Source organism: Elephantulus edwardii, unplaced genomic scaffold (genome assembly GCF_000299155.1).
Source record: "Elephantulus edwardii isolate Elephantulus edwardi_28Jun2011 unplaced genomic scaffold, EleEdw1.0 scaffold00097, whole genome shotgun sequence".
In the NCBI taxonomy this organism is placed as follows: Eukaryota; Metazoa; Chordata; class Mammalia; order Macroscelidea; family Macroscelididae; genus Elephantulus; species Elephantulus edwardii.
In genome coordinates, this window is record NW_006399847.1 from 8,831,085 (window position 1) to 8,847,367 (window position 16,283).

The 16,283-nt window shown below is 40.5% G+C and overlaps 1 protein-coding gene across 1 annotated transcript in view; it reads right to left on the reverse strand.

The window, feature by feature from the left end:
• Nucleotides 1-16,283, reverse strand: part of LAMA1 (laminin, alpha 1) — a 177,285-nt gene that overhangs the window by 36,821 nt on the left and 124,181 nt on the right. Inside the window, exons 37-46 of the mRNA XM_006891430.1 lie at nucleotides 12,232-12,442; nucleotides 11,924-12,040; nucleotides 11,436-11,599; nucleotides 8,908-9,043; nucleotides 8,122-8,215; nucleotides 5,580-5,696; nucleotides 2,854-3,036; nucleotides 2,384-2,538; nucleotides 1,254-1,397; nucleotides 70-203 (exon numbers count right to left, since the gene is read on the reverse strand). Of these exons, the coding sequence (XP_006891492.1) occupies nucleotides 70-203; nucleotides 1,254-1,397; nucleotides 2,384-2,538; nucleotides 2,854-3,036; nucleotides 5,580-5,696; nucleotides 8,122-8,215; nucleotides 8,908-9,043; nucleotides 11,436-11,599; nucleotides 11,924-12,040; nucleotides 12,232-12,442 (1,455 nt within the window). The remainder of the gene's footprint in view (nucleotides 1-69; nucleotides 204-1,253; nucleotides 1,398-2,383; nucleotides 2,539-2,853; nucleotides 3,037-5,579; nucleotides 5,697-8,121; nucleotides 8,216-8,907; nucleotides 9,044-11,435; nucleotides 11,600-11,923; nucleotides 12,041-12,231; nucleotides 12,443-16,283) is intronic.

Consider the following 16,283-nt stretch of genomic DNA (forward strand, 5'->3'; position numbering starts at 1 on the left):
TAGTCACTTAGAAATATTAGGCAAATATAATTTTAAAAAGGGATGCTCAGAGAGAACGTCCTCACTTACCTGGTTACATAGATACTGTGCCATTTGTTGTTATCAATTGCAAAGTCTGTAAATTCTAATCGTGTGGCACCAGAGCCCACATCCCACAGGAAAGCCACCTTTCCACGCCGCATCTCCACAGCCAGGAAATCCTCCTGTGGATGAGGGATAGAGGCCAGGGTTAAATCAGACAATAGCCCGTTTGCTGAACTGCCAAACACTACAGAATGAGACTGCACAGCATTCACTCCAAAATTAAAACAAGAACACCCCCCAAAGTAGTCTTTTTTTCTGTAATTACTCCCTTTCTTGGAGCTAAACCAGAACACAGATCGATGGCATTCGCTGTTGAGCCCCTTCACCCTCTGCCCTTGCCTGTGTGTGGTCTTCCCTGGCCACCTCCATTTGTGACCCTCCAGGAAGGACCTCTGTGCAGCCTTTGCTCATGATAATGATCCTTTACGAGGTCATTGAAAACAACTGTGGCCAACTAATTCTTTCTGTCCTAACACACTGGAGGGTTCTATTCCAATTTGCTGATACAATGTTCTTCCACGACATTTTCCACAAGAGATAGCTTCTGGGAATCAAGATAATCAAGTTGGTGGGAAAGCCAGGGTGAAATTTCAAATGCAGACATGTCTCCCTAGGGCTCATGCCTTCCCACTTCTGCTAAGAGTCACTGTACTGGTGCACACATCCAAAGCTACTGCAGTCCCGCCAGGGTCATATGCATGGGGTCCCATTCTCAAAACTGAGATAACATGACAAAGAGCTGAGTGAACCTTTCACAATGTTTTTTTCTTTCTCTCAGGGAATTTTGTCATTTGTTTTCTTTTAATCTAATGTTATGAGTTGAGCAAGTTTGGGTCTCTTAGAAGAATTAGAAACGCATAGTAAATTGGACTGTGGACTTTGCGGGGCATTGTATAATAATGAAATTTTTTTTCTTTTTAAAGAGAAAAATTAATTGGAGGGGAGGGGTGGGCAGGGAGGAAAATGTGCAACAATGAATGGGGAAAAATAAATGGAAAGAATATGTTTTAAATTTTATATACATATAATTAAAAAATCATTAATAAAATAAAAAAAAGAAAAATAATTAATGATTTCCCCAAAGCTCTATTTTTCCCCCCATAAAAGCATGTCAGCTCAGAAAAGATATATATTCATAAAACCATGGTTCCTGCATGTCTGAGACTCACGCTGGTGCTGCTCCCAAGGTAGAAGAGAAGGTTGTCGGGTTCCCTCGTTCTAACATGCAGGGTTAATGTGTTGTAGTTGGTGGAAGAAATCTGTGGCTGGTAAGCTCGAATGCAGTCTCTGTCCGCAGCCACTGCCACTTTAATCTGCAGAGAGAGGACCACATCACTGTCATCTCAGGACGAGCACCAGCCAAGTGCTCACGGTGGGATCCTGACTGATTCCCACTGCTTCCCACGTGATAGGACATGATGCCATGGATATCAGAAAGCTATCAATCAAATAATGGTGAAAAACATTTTGTTTCATAAAGTGTTTAAATACAGTAAAGTCAGTGCTGGAGGGTGTTTTTAGAGCATTTTATGTAGGAAACTCTCACACTTTAATGTTCTGGGGATGAGCCCAAACTGCACAGGCATTCTGAAAACAACTTTTGAATATATATCAAATGATGAAATGACATTATATGCAAACAATGAAATACACAGTGATACACTTAGACTTAAAATGTTCTACATTAGTTAGGTTGATATTGTTATATGCTGTCAGAACTGACCCATAGCTGACCCTCCACCAGAGCATGCTGATGGATTAGAACTGCAGGCTTTGGGGATTGGAGTGCAGCTTCTTACTGCGAGCTCCTTCATCATTTAGGTTAATAATTATTATCTATAAATCCACACTAAAGTTACAGATGGAATTCTTGGGATAGCAAGCACTAGATTGGTGGTTTAAATCCAGCCAAAGTCATCTCAGTAGAAAGGGCTGGAAATCTACTACCAAAACATCATCCCCGTGTGTCTGTCTACTGAGACACGCACAGGGGACCAGGGGAGGGGAGAGGAGGTTGCTCTGAGTTGGAAGTGACTTGCATTAACTAACTGACTAATTAAAATCATTGTTTAGCTCCAAAAAAGAAATGTCTGTTTCTCTTCTAAAAACATGCTGGGGCACACTGAACACAGTACACTAATGAATATACTTGAGAGGAGGCTCTGAGGAAGGTGGTCTAACTGGCCAGGGTCTGCAGTACTGAGACTGGAGGCACACTTTCCTACAGGACTCTTGGTTGCCAGAGTAATAACTTGCCTGAGTGCCCCTGAGTGACACTGTGTGACAGAGCCCTACTCACGGATGCTGCTTGTTTCCGGGCCTGGCTGATCATCAGTTTAATTTCGGAGAGATTTCTGTTCAGGTTCTCTTCTAGCATCTTCAAAGGCTTCAGCCGATCAAACAAAAGATTGGCTTGTGTTTCCGCATCTTTCACTTTTCGTCCAACTAACAGAGCTAACAGACACAAGGAGATGAGGAGTCGAAGTAAAACTTGAAGGAGAGGGGACATTTATGCATTATGAATTCATCAATAATGCACTGGATATAGATTACTTTAAATAACCAAAGCCAAGAAATTTAGGTAAATACATGAACAATACATGTCCAAGAGATTTTGCTCTCATTAGACATGCAAATCCAGATTTCCTTTTCTGGGAGTGCTGTTTGATATCACTTGGGAAGTCAGAGTTTGTACTTTGCACACCCAGCCTGGACCAGAGTGAGGGGAGCCCTCGGCAGGCTGCCTACTGAAGGCTGATGTGGACGTACCAGCCTCAGAGGAGCTGAGCAGGAGCCCACTGGTCTCCTGAAGTGTGGCGTTCATACTGGACAGCGTCGCCGAGGTGGTCAGCAGCTTCTGGCTCAAGCCCACAACATTGTTCAGTGTGCTGGCTGCACTCTGACTTGCAAAGGTGGCTACCTGTCTGGCTCGAGTTCCTCTGTCTCTGACACCTGAAATAAATTTATATGCGACCATACACTGGTGATTACACACAAAGAAAAGCATAAAACCAGAACAAATGCAATTTTACAGAAACACATGCTTCAGTATTTCTTATTGCTTGTTGAACACAAAACTGGGTTGTGCTTTAATGGTAATATCAAAGTTGCTTAGCATGTGCTCTATTGCTGTCTTTTCAATAAAATGGAATACTTTTTTCGAAAACAATGTATGCAAATTTTTAAGTAAACCAGCATAAAATAAAAAAATACATACTTACAATAGAAAATAACTGAATACTTTTTGCAATAATGACGTGGAATATGATTTTAACACACAATGAAATCGCAAATAAAAAGCAATTGCTAATTGCCATGCGCTTAATGTCTTTTATGTTAATAAGCTAATCTTCTTAGTTTGATTTGCTTTTTATCAATTCCTCCTCCTCATCAAATACCTTCCCCAGATAACTTCTCCAAACTAGGAACATAATATTCATCAGTGAGAAGAATGGTCCAAAGGTTAGAGCAAGCGGTGTTTGTCTACAACATTAACTGACCACCAGATGTGACAGCAAAATAAAAGCGTAGTGTTCACCAGAGGTAAACTGGAATTCAGAGACATTGTAGAAAGTCTAGGTAACTTTTTTTAAAAAATACAGTATAATTTATTTTTGAAGTAATTAGTAATAAACACTGTTGTTGTATGTAGAGAAAGATCAGTTGGCCTAGTGGACAGAAGGTGATGCTACCAAACCAAAGGTGGGTGACTTTTAATCCACGGTCCTCAGGTCTGTTTTTCATTGTTTTTTGTCAAACATTCTTCTAGGTCGTAAAGCCCTGGTGTGTTCACTTGCTGTACAGAGGTAACTTGTGGTCACTGTGAAGCTGAACACTGTGACACTGATGAGTCAAATGTGTTAATGGTTACCCATGATGGACAATGTTTGGTGGGGCTCCCTGATTAAAACAAGCTTGGAAGCAGGAGTGGCATCCACTTCCATAAATAGCTTGCCTTCGGAAACGCTATGAACCTGGGGAGAGGATGAAAGTCACACAAGTGTTGAGGACTTTCATTCATAAGGTCACTAGGAGTCACCTACAACTCTTTGGCACTTAACAACAACAGTAATAAACACAAAAAAACATCTGAACTAGAGAATCTGGGGAAGAGTATATAGGTACTCTTTGTACTCTTATTGCAACATATTTCAGAATAAAAAGTTACATTTAACAATATATCATGTTTTCTAAAAAAAAAAAAATCCGCTACAAAACAATAAAAACAAATAAAACTCTGCCAGATCAGAGACTGCTCCACCAACTTAAAGGTAAGATAAGCCCAGATCAGAGCTTTGAGCAGTCATTTCCACACTTAACAGCGAACCTTAGAGGTACAAGGACCTGGAGAGGAGTTTAAAATCAGGCAAGATTTAAAACTAACAAACAGAAGTTTTTTATTAAGAACAGAAGGATGTTTATGGCATGTCCACAATGTACCTAATACAATTAATTTGTGATACACTTTTAAGTTATCGTGCTTAAAATTTTAATTACTATTATATATCCAAATGTGGTCAGGAGGGATCAGTCCTTGGATAAGGACGTCATGCTCAGAAGGGTGGAGGGACAGTGCAGGAAAAGAAGACCCCGGATGAGATGGATTGATACAGTAACCAGGGCAATGGAGGTAGGTGTATTGTGATCAGTGAGACTGGCTCAGTACAGGATAGGGTTCAGAGCTGCTGTTGCTATGAATCACAGATGACTCAGTGGCACATAACAACAACAACATCCAAATCATCAATATGAGAGTGATCCATGAGCCTATTTTAGAATGATTTTTGTTCCCTTGTGAAATAAAAATATGAAGCAAGAGTTTCTAAGTTCCCACATTTGTGATGAATCCAGCATTTTCCTTTAGTGCAGAGAAAGAGCAGCAAGCTTCGCTACTTGCTGACCACTTTGAATTGTCCTCATTTCATCTATGGCCTGGGCTAAGTCTGTTTTCAAAGTCAGCAAGTAAGATGGTAACACAAAGTCTCCAAGGGATTTACTTTGAAGAATGTAGCATATCAATGCAAGCATTCTGAAGTTTTTAAAAGTGACCATCTTGACTTCCAAATAAGATTTCTCAGCAAGCAAAGATTTTATCTATTTCTGTCTCCTTCAGAGCAAGGGCTCTTAATAAATTAACAGGAAGGAGATCATCAGGCTCCTGTGTAATAATTTTATAATGAATAACAGCAAACCACTCATCACCATCAAGTTGGAAGCAACTCATAGCTGACCCTCCAATGAGATTTTAGAGCCAGTGAATGGCAAAGGATGAGATTGACCATGGTTTTCTCTTAGAGCAGCTGGTGGATTTGAACCAACCACCTTTGGTGGCACAACACAACTCACAGAGCCCCCTGTTTTATGAAGTGTTGTTGTTGTTGTTGTTGCTGCTAGACACCACCAAGTATGACTCATAATGACCCTGTGGACAATAGATCTGAATCCTGTCCTCATCAGGAGATGTTCATGAAATCAAGAAAACCCTTTCCACTTACCTTCAGGATTTGCTCTAAGTATTAAGACTGACTCATTTATCTTCCTGGTAACTTTATCAGCACTGTCTTGAAATCTGTTTATTGCACTTTTCAGTCTACTCAGTTCTGCTGTCACACCTATTAAGGAAGGAGGTGGAGAGGAGTACTTATTTTTAGGTTAAGTTCCTAAGTAATCATCCATGCGCTAAATTTCTGCCACCTAATTCTATCACAGAATTGACAGTATAAAAAAAAAAGAATCATCATTACTGGAAGTTTTTCAAGCAGACAGTGAGTTTAGCAGTTTTTGTTATAGAAGCTGAGTGATTTTTCAGCTTGCCTGGTCATTTTCTGTATTACCTGTTGTCCTTCTCCCTAATACTTCTTAAACTTTATAGCAAATTTAATCAGGGGCCAAGAGTGAATAGCTGCATTCAAATCACTCAGCCTTAATCAGGTTAATTAATCTTTTATCCTCACCTAAATCTCACTTCCTGCTCCCCTCTAGGTTATAAAGTTCCAAGCAGGATCCTGTCTGTGACTTCCTCACAGTCCCTACCAATGTCCCTTCCCACTTCTCAACACAATCGTCTTCAAGTGTGACAAAATCGTTTATTTAAACTTTGTACTTTTAACATATCTGTTTGTAATAAACAATCATATCTGGATTCTGAATATATGGCTTAAATAATAAATTTCTTATAAAATACTTCATGAACACCATAGTTATAATTAAAATTTTAAATGCCAGAAACTTCACAACTCAATCTATAAAATATCTTTGATTGTTGGGTAAATTGAGATCACAACACATCAATATTGATGTAAGTTTGTGTTTAATCCTTTATGGTCAGCTTTGTGAATTCTCTGTATTGCAAGAAGACAACATTATTTCTACATGATGTTAGTAACAGAGGAACAAAAATAACATAACTAAGTTTGGCTAAGATAGGCATGGGAGGACTCAGCAGCTGTCATGAGAGTAAACTGAAAGGGCCATGAGCTTTGTTTATGGCCCGCTATTTACTCCTGAGGGAAGAACACTGATACTTCTGGAATTAGGGTGAAAAGTACACTACATGCTGTATTAATTTGTCTGCATATATACATAGTTTCTTTTGTAATATCTTGTCCAATACTTGTTATTTTTTTTTATAACTGACACATACCAAGTAACTATTTCCTGAAATTCTCAGAAAGAAGTAAATGCCATCCATTTGGAAAACTGATAATAATTTATAATTTATTTAATAATTATCTAATATAAAAAGCAATTGTTCTGGAAGGTGGGTTCTCTTGTTTTGGTTAAGGGTTGGGTGTGGACTGTTTGGTTGGTTTTTGGCGTGTGCTTTTTTTTCCATTCATAATCATGTGTGAGCTGATCGGTTTAGCTGAATTTAGCTAACAATGACCTGTGGGCTGAAAGCCCCTTGTTTAGAGTCAATCAGGACCTGGTGGTTGGGCCCTGACTACATCTCCAGCTTGGAGGCTTATGTGTGAAGCAGTTGGATTCTGGAAAGGTGACTTCTCTTATTTTGATTGAGGGTTGGGTGTGGACTGTTCGGTTGTTTTTTATTTCATTCACAATTGTGTGTGAGATGATTGGATTTGCTTGATTTAGCTAACTCTAAGCTGTGGGCTGGAAGCCTCTTGTTTAGGGTCAACCCTAAAATTAGGGTCAAATCCTAAGTCCTGTGGGAGGACTTTTGTATTTTAAAGTAACTTGAGCCCTTGTTTGAGATGAACATTCTTCCAGGTGGTACAGCACTGGTCTGTCAGTTTGCTGTACTGAGATAATTTGGGGATGCTGTTATACTGAACGCTGTGCTACTGGTGTGTCAAATGCCACAATGGTTACCCATGGTGGACAGTGTTTGGTGTTGTTCCAGATTAAAACAGGCTTGGAAGCAGGAGTGGCATCCACTTCCTAAACAACATGCCTCTGGACACTCTATGAACTTAGAAAAACAATGATAGCTTGGGAACAGGGCTTAGGTCTTTTGTTCATAGGTTGCTGTGAGTTGTATTCGACTTGAAGGTACTTAACAACAACAATAATATAAAACTGCCATGACACTTAGATTGTCTTATTCCTTGTAAAAAAGTAAAAGAAATATCAAAAGTAACATATATCTTCAAAGAACAGTGTGGCAAAGACAACTAGAAGACCACAGACAATCAGAGATGAAAGTTTGTGAAACTTTGCATGTAAAGCTAAAGCAAACTAAATTATACTCAAACTCATTGTCATCGGGGTGGAATATACTTATAGTTGACTCTCTGAGTCTCTGAAACTATATATCACATGAGAAGACATTGCCCATCCTTCTCCCAAGGATCCACTGGTGTATGAAAATTTTAAAGTGCCCAGAGAAGATAGAAGTGACTTTACATTAATAAGAAAAATAAACTTCACACAATTTAAATGATAGGATAAATAATTATAAAATGATACACTTATTGTATTAATATGGCATCAACACGTTGAACTGAAATTTGTGCTGAGGAAGGAAGAGCCCTCATTTTCTCTGTTAATCAGGACAGTCCATTCCCAGTAACTGACCTTGCTGTCTCCTGGTGAGTTCACTGCTTTCTTTGAGAAATTTGGAGCTGCGATGGACAGTCACTTTTACGTTAGGAATCAGGGATCCTGAGAACTGAAAAACAGAATGACTAGAACATAGTCACTGTAGAGCAAGTCGAATCCTGCTAGAGACAAAGAAGGCAAACTCTGCAGTCATTCCCAACAGAAAGGAGCCAGGATGACAATAAGGACCATGTGAAATGAACAAGGAAAAAGAACACAAAGAAATTGCTAAGTATATAAAAAAGGGGACTTGACCTTAAACCAAGCTTTTCACCACAGGAAAAGAAAGATGTCTCGCGTAGATAGCAAGTAATATTATCATTCAATTTTATCATAAAAATTACATCATTTTTCTAGTATTTGTATCACAGGTCCCCAGTCTTTGTAAATAGCATTTGCTATCTGTGCTGGAGAGGAAACCAAGCTCCTACTTGGAGGCAAGTATCGACTCAGTGATTGGAGTAATTGCAGGTGTTTATCAGATACTGAGAGATTGACTCTGGATAGAGCAGGGTTCAGAACTGTTGTACTTGGGGTTGCTATACGTTGCAGGCAACTTCATGGCACATAACAAGACCACCAACAAAGAAATTAAAACCTATGTATAATAACAGAAGCTATAAATGGATTACACAAAGAAAAGATTCTCAGTAAGCACAGATTTGTGTCACTGAATCCTTATCCTCTACCCCATTCCCACTTGATGGACAAACCTCAGCAATTTCTGGGGGAGGAAGGCCATTCTGCGCCCACCCTTCTTACCAGGCTCACCTCGGTGGCTGTTTGGACAGCAAGGTTGGCCAGCCTCTCTGAGTCATCAATCAGGCTTTCAATGTTGGAATGGACCTGGACTGCACTAGTAGCATTCAAGGACACATATTTGGCATTTCTGAGGCCACTGTTAAATCAGCATAGTTAGAGAAGATATGTTAGGCCACATTATGTTTACACTCTAAAATAACAAATATCCCTTGTTCTTGAAAGTTTCCTAACTCTCCCCTGAAAAGGATCAAGAGTACTGACAACAGGATTCCTTCTAGCCTTGAACAATCTTCAAGAAGCAGTAACCACATTGTCGTTATAACACTCACAGTCGCTGTTTAATCAATACCAAAAGCAAATTAATTTGTTACTGTTTGCCATCTTTTCATTTACTCATCATTTCCCCTCTGCCTTCCCATCCCAGTCTCTGTTGGAAGCCCTGCATGTATCTGAGTTGGAAATCAACTTTGTGTGGATTATCATCTCCCCTGCTATGAATTTGCTAATTTATTAAAAAAACCAACAAAACTTATATGCTTATGTGCTTTCTTAAGCATATATAAAGATGTCTAATCTTATCATTAAAATAACACACACCAATTTGATGAAATTCACTAGAAATTTTGGAGGCTGATGAGATAATATATCAGTGAGATGAACTTCATTCTTAGAAGAGGGCAAATCGCTTATGCACTTGCCAGCTAGTAATGGTGCAATTTCATCACGCTCTCTCTCTCTTGAAAATGAAATCTGACAATTGACACATCTCTGTCTGAGTAACTTACTTCATTTTCTTTCTGAGGTTATAAAATTGGGTGATTCTCAACGCTGTCATAAGCAGTTAGTGTCTGTTTTTCTGTGATGGGCAAAACTCAGAGATTTATAATAAGAGTCAGCATTGCTGTTTAATTTTGCTTATTATTTCAAATTGTTCTTACAATAAGTAGTAAAGATTTTATTTTGGCTGTGTAGGCTAATTAGAATATATTTTTCTCTTTTGGGAAACGAGAGGAAATGAAAAAAAAAAGAAGTTAACAGAATCAACTCAATTTCTGTGGCATATGTAAATACTACTTCTAGGAAACAAACAAACAAACAAACAAAAAAACAAAACCCTAAAACCAAACCCACTGCCAGTAGACCTTAGTATTTAATAAATAATTCACACAATATTTTACATAATTAAAATTATGTAATAATGATGTGTCAGTTGTTGTTGCTGTATATTGTCAAGTCAGAATCGACCCATAGCTGCCCCTCCAGTGGATTTTCAGAGGCAGGCAGTTAACCACATGGAAGGAGATTGCTCATCCTTCTCCCACAGAGTGACTGATGAATTTGAACTGCATGTCTTTGGCACTGCAGTGTAGCTTCTTACCACTAAACCACCAGAGCTCCCTTATTTCTTTTTCCACAAAACACACTCATACATTGTAAAAACCATGTCCCCACGTGTTCATTTTTTCTATCTAAAATTTAAAATAAGTTCCAAAAATATAAATTTACCAGTTAGAGCACAATATTCTGTAAATTACTGATAAAGCCTAGAATACTAGCTCCCACGTTTCAGCACATAAGAACTATCTGGAGATGTTTTTAAGATCCCACAGTCCAGCCCTCATTCCTGACAAATTAAATTCCAGTCTTTGAGTTTGTCAGATTTGTGTAGGAGATGGGGTGAAGGAGTGAGGGTGGGGTGGAGAAGTGAAGGAGAAGGAAACAAAGACAATGGTGCTTTTTAAAAACAACAAGGTGCTTCTTATCTCAAGGCGTTTTGAAAAAAAAGATGACACTATTGGTTGCTGTAGCTGACCCTCTGGTGGGTTTCCAGAAACAGTTAATGACATGGGAGGAGATTGCCCATTCTTCTCCCAAAATTGAAGATACAGTTGTTAAATATTCAAAGATATAAACTAATTGTATCATGACCATGAAATAGCTGAAAATAATTGGGAGTAGGATTTTTCAGGGGTTAAGAAATCCTCATCTATTCATACTTCCTCTTGATAGGTGCTGTTGCATTGATTCCAGCTCATGGAAACCCATATGATAGGTAGAACTGGCTCATAGGGTTTTCTAGGCTGTTTTCCCATGGAACCACTGGACAGGTTTGAACTGACAACCTAGCAATCAGGGCTCCTTCTTTCATGCATAAAGCCAAGTGATCATAAATTCCAAAAAAGGGAGACAAAGAGTAATTAATACCCTTGTTCTGATAGTCATGCAACCCAACAAAGCACTGAACATGTCACAGTGCTCACGAAGACTCAAGGACTTGATATTTTAGTGTAATACTAATTTTCTTTCTATCCATTTCAGTTAGGATTTTTTTCATACATTTATTCTGGTTATGCATTAAACTATACTGTTGGATGTGACAGGAACTCCACGTTAACCTGTACAGTATGAGGGAAGCCCACATGTCTGTGCAAGGTAAGAAGAGTGACTCATCATCATAAATGAAGAAACCCATTTGATATCTCTGATCAATGGATCACAATCACTCAAATTCCTGAATGTGGCCTCACCTGTTTAGTACATCTGAGAGTCTTTGGAGGGCAGCAGCCTGATCCTCAGCTCTGTAGACAAGTGGAAGTACCCCTCTTCTGGACATCTGCATGACCAGATCATCTACGTGACTCCTGAGCTTAGCATTCCATAGCAGTAGCTGATCATGGTGATGATCTAACTGCTACAAAGAGAAAATGATATTGTAGACAGGAGTGGCTATTTAACAGTCTGTCTCAGTCAATGTAAACTCATAATAAACACAATAAATGCATATAGCCACACACTAGAACACAATAGGGCTTTCAGTTGAGCATTCAGAACTATATCACCCAGTCTTTCTTCTGGGGACCTCTATGCACATTTGAACCTTCAACCTTTTGGTTAGCATCTGAGGACATAGATGACTTGCACCACAGTGGGTTTCCTGAGATGTGCTTTATATGTGAACTGTATGAGTTGTTTCAACATCATATTGAAGATGGGCTGGGGTTGGGGGGTAACTTACAGTCAGAGTATTTTGGGTAGTATTTGCTTGAATGGTGGCAGCAGCTAACAATCTTCTTCCCTTGGCAATTAACTTTGAGGTCAGATTTTGTTCTTCTTCAACATGCAGTTTTTTATCCTGCAACAAAAATCAACCATTAAAGATGTTTAGTAAAAGCAAGTCCGTTTCCTATACCTGATGCCTAGTGCTGCATGCGGCATCATCTGTAGCCTGCAGACTCCTTATGAAGGCACTGACAATCATTCCATTTACACTGAGATTTTGGCCAACAGCTCTAATGAAAAAGGTGAGAGTGGCTTTATACTCACGTTGAATTCTTGTAAGGTGGCATTGATAATGTGCAGCAGCTTGCTGCTTTCCTGGGTCTTTGTATCTGCATCATTTACTAGGTCTTTTGCTCCTTGGAGTTCACTCTTGTGTTTTGAAAGGAGGTTGTTGGCTGCTTCTATTAATGCCCTCAGCTCTTCCTGTGGCTTCTGGTAATTCTTTTGAATTTGTGATAGCAAATCTTCAGTAGCTCTGATACACATAAATTGATCATATAGTAAGCAAATTGACTATAAAGTTCATATCTCAGCAATGATATGAAAGGAGCATTTACATATTTATTTCTAGTTTATTTCTTTTATAAATTCTAATAATTCGTTGTTGTTGTTGTTGTTATGTGCCGTCGAGTCATTTGCGACTCATAGCGACCCTATGTACAACAGCCCTAAACCGTGCTCTATCCTGTGCCAATCTCATTGCCTCTGACACACCCATCCCAATTACCCCAGTCACTGAATCAATCCACCTCATAGAGGGTCTTCCCCTCCTGCGCTGTCCCTCTACTCTACCCAGCATGATGTCCCTCTCTAAAGACCTGTCTCTCCTTACAACATGTCCAAAGTATGTCAGACGAAGCCCCAGAATCCCTGCCTCCAGGGAGCAGCCTGGTTTAACCCTCTCTGGGATGAATCTGTTTGTTTTCTTAGCCTCTTTAAAAACAAAACAATTTGGCTGAGACAGCTTTAGGTATGCGTATTTATAGTCTCAACAATTTATCTTTACTTAAAAAGTTGCCAACACATTTTCTTAAACTCATTGTCATCAAGTGGAAATCGACACATAACTGATCCTCCAGTGGGTTTTCAGGGGCTGTAAATCACAAGACAGGTGATCGTCCAACTTTCTCTCATGGAGTGGCTCATGCATTTGAACCACATGAAATATGTCACCTTTGCGTTAACAGCACAACTCTTTATGGACTATGACACCAAAATATATTTTAGTAATAGAATTTTAAAATATGATCTAAGTTAAATTTAGAAAAATGGAACTACAGTCTATACTAATGATGTAAGCTATAATATTTCATTATAATATAGCAAGCAATGAAAATAAGTAATTTCAGGTGATTTGTTACAAATATACCTATTGTTGTTGTTATGTGTCATCGAGTCGCTTGCGACTCAGAGCGACCCTATGTACAAGAGCCCTAAATGCCGTTCTATCCTGTACCAACCTAGCCGTCTCAAACACATTCATTTCCACCACTCCACTCACAGAATCGATCCATCTCATCGAGGGTCTTCCTCTCCTGCACCGTCCCTCCACCCTCCCAAACATGATATCCCTCTTCAAGGACCAGTCCCTCCTTGCAACATGCCCAAAGTATGTCAGACGAAACTTAAGAATCCTTGACTCCAAGGAGCATTCCGGCTTCACCCTCTCCAGGACAAATCTGTTTGTTCTCCTAGCAGTCCATGGTATATTCAACTCTCTTCTCCAGCACCACAGCTCAAAGGCATCAATTCTCCTTCTATCATCCTTATTCACTGTCCAACTCTCTGATGCATAGCACATAATTGCAAAGACTATAGCCTGGATCAGGCGCACCTTAGTCTCCAGCCTGATGTCATTGCTCTTCAGTACTCTCGAGAGGTTCCACACAGCTGATTTTCCCAATGCAATTCGTCTCTTGATTTCCTAGCTGCTGCTACCAAGAGTGTTGACTGTGGCACCAAGCAAAATAAATGGTTAACTATTTTAATCTCTTCATCCATACTGATGCTGCCAGTTGATCCAGTGGTGCAAATCTTTGTTTACTTGATATTGAGCTTTGATCCATATTGAAGACTGCACATATACATATATTTTCTATATATATTATAAAATAATATATAATATTATAAATTATGTGATTCTAGTATATATACACATATATGATTCAAAGCATTTTCTGTACCTAGTTAATAGATTTTGTAAAAATATTTAAGTTCAAATGGCCAGAAAGATATAATTTGTGCCACTGATAAATGTAAATTTTAGAAAATATTTTCGGTGGGCAGCACAGTGAGGGACACAGCCACTCTGATGTGCTGAGGACAGACAACCTGGCAGCTTACCATCTGTGAACAGATGACCAGACCTGCTGGACTGCCAGGCCCACACCCCAGGCAGCACCCCAACCCCATGTGCCTGTCGGTGCACAGGCCAGACATCTACAACCTGACCAAAGTACTTACGCTTGAGCACCCAGAAGCCAGCCCCACCAGCACAAGCCATACAGCTGCAACCTGAGTGAGGTCGCTGTAAGTCCCCACAAGGGCAGGTAGCCCCAGTAGACACGAGAGGGCCAACTGCAAACTGAGTGAGGCCCTTGTGCACTCCCATCTGGAAACTAACTCCAACAGGCTCCAGCCAGACATCTGCAACCTGAGCGAGGTCTCACACATCCCCACACGGGCAGGTAGCCTCACCGGGCGTGATGAAGACATCTGAAAACTGAATGGCAATGGTGGAGAGTGCAGCGTGAAGAGCTAGAGGAACAGCAAGCTGCATGAAGATGGGCCACTAGAGAGACCTTCACACTGCACAGAGGCCGACCCACACAACACAATGTAGACATTAGGAATTTGAATCAGAACTTGTGTTGGAACAATTAGTTTTGGAGCTACAGGAACATAGAGCTGTGCTGTGGGCCATGCTGCACCGTGGACCTGGACAAAGCTGGAAGCTGCTATCTGAGCTGCTATAGGATCCATCCCCAGGAGAAAGAAGGTTAGCAGAAAATCAACTGAGTTCTCTTAAGCCTCACTAAGAGCTAATGGGTCTGTTGGAATTTGACTGAACTTTCTTGTGCTCCGGCCAACTGCCCACAACTGAGCAGGCCAGTAGGAATTTCGCTGGGTTTTCTTGGGCACCATCAATTGCTAGGGAGAGCATCAAAGAGTGAGCCCACTAGTGGGAATTCGGCTGAGTTCGCTTGGGCCACACCGACTGCCCAGGAAGAGGTAGTCAGGTGGGAATTTGAGTTTTCTTGGGTATGGTTGACTGCCTGGGAGAGTGCCCAAGAGTGAACCAGCTGGAGGAAATTTGACTGAACTTTCATGGACACCGTAGACCAGCCAGAGGTGAGTGGACCTGTGGGAATTTGAATGAGTTTTCTCAGATGCCTCAGAACCCAGGTTCCTGCTGGGGGCACTTGGTGCGAGGGCACTTGGGTAAGGGCCACTGGGCAGGGACCACTGAATGAGAGCAACTGGGTGGGAGATGGATAGCTGGAATTTGAGTAGAGACCCCACTTGTGAACACACCCAGACAGCTGAGGTCTGACTGAAGTCTGGTAAGTGGTTGACCCCCACTCCGTCCCTCCCCTTCCCTCTCCGCACCCCCATTCGGCTCCACATCTGTGCATACAAGTCCAGTCAATCAACATGTCTTTAATCTGGAGCACCTTGATCTGACTTACCTAAAAGAGGCTGTTCACACAGGCTCTCAACTGAACTTTTCCTTGAGTCAGAAGTTCAGAGAAAAACACAAATGGGGTAGCTGCCCACCTCATTCCGAGAGCATTTTCTTAAGATCAAGAACATACCCATGTCTAGAAGAAAGCAAACTACCCCACATACTGTACAATAGCAATGCAAGATGTCACCCCCAAAGGTGACACAGTATCAGTAGATTTCCTGAAGCCAGAAAGTATGATTAAATTCTGACACAGAATTTAAAAGAACAATAATGGAATATTTTGAATGGATGAAAGACAAACTTGAAGAATTACAGGATACTGCAAGCAAAAACCAGGTTGTTGTTGTTGTTGTTATGTGCCGTCGAGTCATTTGCAACTCATAGCGACCCTATGTACAACAGCCCTAAACCGTGCTCTAATCTGTGCCAATCTCATTGTCTCTGACACACCCATCCCGAGTGCCCCAGTCACTGAATCAATCCACCTCATAGAGGGTCTTCCCCTCCTGTGCTGTCCCTCTACTCTACCCAGCATGATGTCCCTCTCTAAAGACCAATCTCTCCTTACAACATGTCCAAAGTATGTCAGACGAAGCCTTAGAATCCTTACCTCCAAGGAGCAGCCTGA